The sequence below is a fragment of the Cryptomeria japonica genome, chromosome 10 (assembly GCF_030272615.1).
Source record: "Cryptomeria japonica chromosome 10, Sugi_1.0, whole genome shotgun sequence".
In the NCBI taxonomy this organism is placed as follows: Eukaryota; Viridiplantae; Streptophyta; class Pinopsida; order Cupressales; family Cupressaceae; genus Cryptomeria; species Cryptomeria japonica.
This window is the reverse complement of record NC_081414.1, coordinates 778,229,787-778,238,700: the sequence shown is the minus strand read 5'-3', so window position 1 is coordinate 778,238,700 and position 8,914 is coordinate 778,229,787. Positions and strand designations below refer to the sequence as shown.

Here is an 8,914-nt window from a genome sequence, read left to right as displayed (position 1 = left end):
CATGCAACTAAAATTCCCTCTATGATGCCAAATTAAAATGTGATAATTGGAAAGATTTCTACCTCATATGGTCATCTCCAAAATCTGAATTCTCCTTCCCCTCAACATACAAATCACTAATGCTAATGGTATATGAACCATCCTCCTTCAAGGTTGATCTACAATCAACTACTAACTTCACTGCAAAAATTTTTAAGAAACATGAATCAATAGAGACATCCAAACCCAATTCAATCTGAAAGTTCCTATCTAACATCTCATGACTAATAAGGGCATAAGGGCTACTATTTATTATTATCAAATCAGTTCATGCTTCACACGTTCCTTGAGTGTCCTCATGGTGATCAAACACTTTTTTTTCTAATATAGGTTGCTCATCAATGGTGATTGTTTTATCAAGTATTCTCCTCTAAAAATTATTTATGTTAGCATTTTCATAATTGCAATCTATACCATCTTGTGAGACTTCCTCCTCCAATCTCAAGAGTGTATACTCTTGATGTTCTTCCCAATTATTCTCAATATATGGAGTAATAAGAGTATACCACAACTCTTCCAAATTTGAATATTTATTATTAGTTGTTGATCCAAGAGTTTCATTATGAAAGCCGCCTGCAAAACTTGTTAAAGCATTTTTCTCATGGCTGCAAACTCTATTATCATGAGAAAATTGTTCATCAAATTTCATGAGCTTAACTTCTCATGGTCCCTATTGATCTTCATCAACACATTGTATCTCCTTAGGATGGGAAATGTCAGAATCATCATACCTTATTTCATCCTTACCATGTGCATCAATTCCTTCAATAATTTTTATGATCTCGCTAGTCCTATTTGCTCCTTGTTCAATAGAAGTGGCTACAATAGATGACTAATTTTTTGATTTAGATGATGAAGAATGTGCCAAAATAAATTCCAAACCAAGTTCATCAATCTGATTTTCTAGTTCTTGTAGGGCCACTTGAATAATCTCTAAGGAATTGTTTGTATTCATAAGCTCATAGGTAAGATTGTCAACTTTTTCTTCTTTCCTTCCCAATGCATCAGAATGTATTTCAGCGAGATTGAGGAGATAGTCTCGATCTAAGAGAAGATGTAAATATTCTGATTTCATTTTCTTCATATCTTCCTTGGTCACTTGTAAGTGAGAAGTTTCTTCTTCAAGTCTCTTTTGTCTTCTCTCAAGTTGGATCTTCCAAAGGTGATATTCAACCATCTTATAAGTGTTATCAAAATGTGATAATGTTGCAACAATCTTATTCTCATTGACTTTCAATTGGTTCACCAATGTATGTGACTTACTTGGCTTATGAATTCCATCTACTTCACATGATGAATTGTCTGATTGGCCTTGAAGAAGTTGATTCTCACAATCAACTACCTCTATGATATCTTCTTCATACACTTTCTAATCTAAAAATTGGGCAACATTAGGCGCAACTATGGAATTGTCTTCATCATCATTTGGTGTTAAAATAGTAATATGCTCATGTAATTTAACTATCCCACTAAATGGGGTCAGGCACCTTTAATTTAGGAATAATGGAACAACATTAGAATCACATTTAGAATCATCAAGAGTAGCCATCATCTCATCGGTTTTCACAATCCTAACCTCCAAGTTACCCACAAAGAAACTAATGCAATACATACCTGAAGAAACAATTGATTATCCCTTGATTTCTTGAACATAATTGTAACTAGCTATGATTGAAGAAATACATGAAGCTACTTCATCCTCATTTTTACAAGCATCAAGCTGATCTAAAGCAATTTCTTCTTTCCCAAACTTTCCTTATGTGCCTTTTTCTTCTACCAACACCTTAATCATTTCTCCTGTATAAACTTGATTAGGGTCCCAAGCCTCTTTCCAAGAAAACCAAATATTTTTTCTTCGTAGTTTATTCTTACTGACATCCCAAATTTTTTCATTGGAAGAGTCATTTTCATTAACTTTTGATTTCTTTTTGTAGATGGATCTAAACCAACTAGGATGCTCACACAAGTACTTTAAGTGATCCAAAAACTCACTATAACTTTGTTTCACATGTTTGTACTCTTTATTTTGTCTTTCACATCTATGTTTCAATTCCATCAATTTTTCTTCAAAAGTCTTCATCTTCCTAAATGATAATACAAAACAACTTGTTGCACTGATAAAAATATTCTAATAATGATCTTTAGATGTTAACCACTATTCAACTTCCCTTTTCCTTAATCTTTATTAGTATCTCCTTCCCTTATCACTGTCTCTCATAGAACATGCTCAAAACTACCAAAAACTAAAATGCAATGTGAACCCACTACTCTAAATAGCTTCAAACTGACATGCAAGAGTTACCCACTTCCTAAAATTGCCTAAAATTGACATGCAACTCTAACTTTATAACATGAAAGGCTCCAAAATGACATGCAAACATCTGGGTAATATCAAATCTAACATGTAAAGTAAACCCACATTCTAGAACTGATCAAAATTGCTAAGAAATCAAACCCACAAATCTGTACTGCTTGAAAATAGCATGCAAAAAAAACCCACTTCATAAACTGATCTAAATTGTCATGCAACTATCTAGATGTATGAAAAGAAGACATGCACTGATAGGAAACAACATGAAATACCTTGAGTCACCTCCAAAATGGCATGCAAGTACTTGGGTATTCGTAAATCACACATGCAAATACTATCCACTTACATGCAAACACAGGATGGCATGATTTTCTACTCTGATACCACTATAATATCCAACCCTATTTGTAGTCTGATTTTATATTTTTGGAGTGTTCTTGTTGTTTTTTAGAATGTCCACAGTTTCAAATAAAGTGTAGGTTTCAAAGACAATATTGTTATATTTATATTGAATGAAATATACCAAAAACTTCAAAAATAACACTGCTGAAAATTATTGATTTAATCTCAAACTTAAATATTCAATCTTTCTTTGAAGTAATGACAATCCAAGTAAAAAAAAATTATTTATTATCAAAATATTACATACCCACAAATGGAGCACCAAAAATGTCCTTATTGTTCATAAAATCTGCATTTTTCAAGCTCCAAACCCTAGGAATCCAACTGCACAACAAGCTTATAACTAGATGAGAAATTAATGATAGGTGAATATAAGCTTAAATATCCTTTTAAATGTCCTAGCAAATAGTAACATCAACAACTTCACACCTCTAGAAGTTCATATGAGAAAACACGAAAGGGATGGCTAGCATAGAAAGGAATAACCAGCTTGAATGGGGACACTTCAGAAATGGTATCAAATGAGCAAAAAAAACACTGCGTTCCTCCTCCAAATCTTCACTCCAAATACTTCAATAATTTTCAACTCCTCTATTAACATAAATCTCTGCTAATCCAACCCGAGCTTCCTATGTGAAAATTCCAAGTGATTCTCTATACAGTATCTTGCAAAAGCGGGAAGAATGTTGCTTATGAGGGTTTTTCATCCTCACAAACCTCATAGAAATAATCTCCAGTAAAAAATATTTAAAATATCTCCAACCAAGCATGGTAAAAATGAACTCTTAAGAGTCTTTTATAACTTTCTTGGGAGAGCTCATACACTTTTCTAGTCAATGTGAGAAAATAGATACACATTTCTTTTTAATATTCAAGTCTCCAAGTACTTATAGTGAAAGGGAACTTTGAATTTTTAAATAACTTTTCCCTTTACTTAAGTTCCCACATTAATAAAGTTAAATATTTAATTTAACTTTATAACTTACCTTTATTGTTAAATAAATTAATAATCAGAAGAGATTATTTAAATCTTCAGTCAAAATCAACACTAACATCAACATGATATTATTTATGAGTTCTTTGTCGATCCAAACTTGGTCCAACTAACTTACTATAAATAGTAAGTATCCCAAAAACACACCAAAACACCTTTGAATCGCCTGCAACTGAAACTATCTAGGCCAAATATCCTCAATATCCATTAAATGTCCTAGTTTGCCTATGGGACCATGGAGAAATACTCTAATGACAACCTCATACAACATGTGCTAGAAAGAGGACATTACACAAAACATTTATAAATAAAAACTAAAGTCATTTAATTTGATGTGATTGTGAGTGTTAAATGGAAATTAAATAAATAATTAAAATTAAATGTAATCACTCATCATGTAAACTCAATTTTCATATTAAATTAAACATAACATAACAAAATTTTAGCTACTTACGTCGAGATGTGTATTACACTCACATAATAAAAATTAAGCTAATTTAAATTTAAGAATTTAAAAATTAAATAACTTAACTTAAATTAAATTAAATTAAGTAACTTAAATAAAATAAAATAGATTAAATTGAATTAAATAACTAAAACTAAAAGGGAAACCTTAACATAATAAAATTTGAGCTAATTATAATGTAAGAATTGTTTAAGAATTAAAAATGAAATAAAACAACTGAATTTAAAATGAAAACAAAACAAAATAAAATAACTTAAATGAATTAAATTAAAAAATTAAAATATTTTTATTGTAACAACTTTTCATTTTATTTCTCAGTTTCTTCACCATACATTAGCAGCTTACAATTTATTTACTAATTAAACTACTTAGGTAAGAATCTTTATGTGGAACTTTTATTTTTGCTACTGCCATGTATGGGTTGATTGTATGAGTTCGACTAAAGTTTCAAAAAATATGTATATTTTAAACTATTGCTTCCTACCCCACATGGTTGATGGGAGAGAAGTGGAAACATAAGCATGGAATAGAATGGCAATTGCATTGAAATGTAATACCAAGATAAAGAGAATTGGATGCAATATTTCTCCATGCATTTGAATGCATCAATTCATTGTATATTTAGAATAGTTTGTTGATTATTTATTTAGAATAACAAAGTCCTTGTAATCTTTTTTATATGTACATTGTTTACACAATAGTCTTGGAACAATAATTTCTAATGATCCAAGAATCCAACCATCTTTATATTGAAATTACTCTGTGAATTTCCAAACTAACCTTCCTTCAGGAGGTGAGCATTATTGAGCTTAGTTTGAGTAATAGTTTTGTCATATATTCAACTATATATTAAAAATTCTACTTTAGTTGTAAGCATATTTTTGAATTGTCATTAGTTCTTTCCATTTCTTCTACGTGGTGAATATTTTTCTCTTAGTTTGTGAGATATGGATTCATATTTTGCACACATGTTTATTAAATTATCATGCAATATGTTATTTCTTTGACATATTTGTTCTATAATTGTTATCATTCATGTAGCTGAAACATTCTTGATATTACACCCAAAAGATGACATAATTTGTGTAGAATCTTGAGGTAAGCAATTGTTTGTGGTATTGTAGTTTGTTTATCAACATATTGATTTTATTACATTGTGTTGTCTTTCCTTTCTCTCATTCTTTGTTTTTGATAAAGATAAACACATTTTACATGGACCCGAAACCAAAAGTTTTACAGAATCTAGTCATCAACCCAACAGACATGAATCATCAACAAAATAGGGGAGCACCCCTGAACAGTCACGAAAGAAAAAGAGACGCAGACAAACAAGACAAAATAAAAGAAAAACACTCAATTAAAAGAGTGCACCAGTTCCTTATTCTTCTGGATGGACTCCTCCATGATGAATCTGGAGGTACCCTTGTTGCTGCTCCGAGTTCTGGTTCTGGAACTAGGACTAGTGGTTTTGTTGTCTCCAATAGCTATATCTTCACCTCCAAGGTCTTTCACTGGTTCACTATGATAGGATCTATAATCTACAACCATGGCATTGATCTTCTCAAGCCCCTCTATACTTTTGTTCATGGCTTCTTTGCTTATGTCAACCAAGTTCTTGAGATTTTTCTTTATCTTTGTCATAGACTATTCCACCTAATCAATTCTTTGTTCATGATTGCATTTCATCACCTTGACGTCCTGGGAGAGCCTCTGGGTCATAAACATGAGTTTCTCATATTTGATGGGCTTAGGGGAGGTAGTGAAGATATCAATAATCTCTTTAACGCCAACTTTGAGGGTGTGAATTTCTCGCTCCACCCACTTCCAACAACTCTCCTAGCTTCTGGTAGCTTCCATAACTAGGTTCATTAGATTACCTGTTCTCTATAGCCCACTGTTCTCTTCTTCGGCCATGGTCTCCTATTTTTCTTTCAGGACGTTGATTCTTATTGGTAAACATCCCAGGGGTGACCATCATCTCCCCTTCTTTCACAGGTTTATAATCAGGGTCATCAACAGGAATGACACCCCCACTATCCTCCAAATCCATTTCCGAGTCAGAGACATCCTTGATGTTAGCTTGTTGGCCTTTCTCAGTTAGAGAGGGAACAAATTCAAGGAATTTAGCGTACTCTATGATGTGCAAAAAAAGCCCTTTACGGAGAAAAGGATTGTTTGGATTCTCCAAATGTTTTCCAATGCTATTTTCTAGAGAGGAGACCAAATAGAAAGGAACTAAGATGATTTTACCATGCCTAAAATGATTCAAAATGGTAAAATGATAGGAAAAGATGCTAGCATATCTGTCATCGACCGTAATATACCTCATGTTGAACTTGACCATGTCTACCCAGGGAGCGATAAGATCTTTCCTATTGTAGCCACCATCAGCCATCTTGGTAACTCTCAAGTGCTTCTTATCTTTGTCGAAGAAACTCGTCAAGTCCTCCTCCTCGGTTTTCTTGTCTCTATAAAATCTTCTGCCATTCGTTGTGAGGCTAGCGACCGTCATCACCACGGTTTCATCAACTGATACTCGGCTCCATAAGCCCTCAGGATCCCTTTTTTCCACCCATTGACAAAGGACTCCGTGAGCAGAGGAGAAGGGCGATGAAGTCTCTCATTCCTTGTTATGAATGCATCTTTATATGTTTTTTCTAAGCATAAGTAGAAAAAGAGGATTAGATTCAACACTAGATTAAGATAATCACAACCAAGAAGTTAAATTTTTTTTATAGTGAAAAAGATTGTAGGACTATTGAATTTAAAGGCAATGTCATCAGGGAAAATTAAAAAAGCCCCTATTCGATAAATTGGGAAGAATAATTAGGTGTTTTGACTAAATTCATGTATGTGTACATACAAATTTAATAGAATTTTTTCTGGTTTTACACCTAAATATGGTGGATTTCATATTTTGGATGAAATACTATGAACCCTATGACTTAGGTTACATATATCAAAACCTACAAACGAATGTATCCAACAACTCATTTATATACATGTCGATACAATATTCATTCCATATTTGAGAGTATTGTATCTAGTATTTGGTAGGAAGTTACATGTATCCAAACAAGAGAAGGGAAGGATCTGGTAACTCTGTTGGGAGCTCAAAAATGCAATTTAACATAAACAAATGGAAGTGGAAGGCCTTGCATCATAATTTTTAATTGCTAATTCTAAAAAGAAACGCAAACAAAGGAACTACATGCTTCGATAGTGGAACTCCCAGTGAGCTATTCAAACAATTAGCTCATCATCAGTTCTCAATAGTAGCGGTCAAAAAACTAGAGGGTTTGTTGTCGGAGCAGAAAAGCAATTTCGTACATAGAAATAAGTACCACTGGGAGATTACATCATGTGAATCTAGTGAAGCTCTGGGGATTCTACGCAGAAGGTTCTCGAAGGCTATTGGTGTATGCTTACATGCCCAATGGCTCTCTAAATTCCTTTCTCTTTCACAAAGAGGGGGAAGTAAAGAAGTTGTTGGACTGGAAGACTTGGTTTGAAATCGCACTGGGCACTACTCGATGATTAGTTTGTCTCCACGAGGAATGTAGGGATCGCATCATTCACTTCGATATTAAGCCTGAAAACATTCTGTTCGACGATGACTTTCACCCCAAGATAGCTGATTTTGGGTTGGCAAAGTTGGTAGGTAGAGATTTCAACCGTGTACTGATGACCACAAGAGAAACTCATGGGTACTTGTCTCCCGAGTGGACCTTCGACCTTCCTATCACTCCCGAGGTGGACATATACAGTTTTGGTATGATGTTGCTAGAAATCATATCTGGTCGTAGAAATTTGGATCTGAAGGTGGAGGAGAGAAGGTTGTACTTTCCTACCTGGGCTTCATGTCAAATCCAAATGGGAAACATAATAGGCGTTGTGGATGCAACGATAGCTAGTGAGGCGAATATAGAAGAGGTGAGAAGCGCCACTATGGTTGGGGGACTATACATTCAAGATGATGAGAATCAGAGGCCAAACATGGGTGAAGTGATGAAGATATTGGAAGGAACGATGGAGGCTCCTGCACCACAAATTCTGAGGTCTCTACAAGTGCTGGTAGATCAGGTAGACGAATACGAAAGCGATACCTTTGATAACAACCTTGCACATCTAGTGGCTCCATACCGGCAATAGATTAGAATGCTTTAAATAGGCCTAATTATAATTAAAGGAGACGCTTACGATGCCATTGCTCGACATGGCTAAACTGGCTCCAAAATTGGAGTTTTTCAAAAAATTTCGAAAAATCAAAGTTTGACAAATTTTGTGTTGTTGACTATTTTGTGCTGTTTTGGAGCGAGTTTAGCTACCTCCTGCAGCTGCCTTGGTTTCAAGTGTGAGAGGAGTACAACATAGAATAAGGTTAAGAACTATTTAAAAATATTATAAACTAGCACTTGCATCAAAAGGAGGTGCACTGTTAAGCCGATAGTAAAATATGCTTTGAATAGTATGGTGGAATGTTAAATTTCTTTTTGATTGTCCCACTTGAAGCACATGACAATGAGTTTTTTTTCCATTTTTCATAAATTCCAATATAATTTTTTTTTAATTTTGAATCAGATTTTTTATATTAAATTCTGAATTAGAAAAAACATTATGATTAGGGTTAAGATTTTATTAACATTAATACAATACTAGTATCAATATTATAAAATAATTTTAAGTTAAAAATATTTTTTTC

General features: G+C 33.5%; 1 protein-coding gene across 1 annotated transcript; it reads left to right on the top strand.

The window, feature by feature from the left end:
* The first annotated feature begins 7,896 nt into the window (after positions 1-7,896).
* Positions 7,897-8,364, top strand: LOC131034940 (G-type lectin S-receptor-like serine/threonine-protein kinase SD2-2). Its single transcript, XM_057966550.1, has one exon. The coding sequence runs from the start codon at positions 7,897-7,899 to the stop codon at positions 8,362-8,364; it is 468 nt and encodes a 155-aa protein (XP_057822533.1).
* The last annotated feature ends 550 nt before the right edge of the window (positions 8,365-8,914 follow it).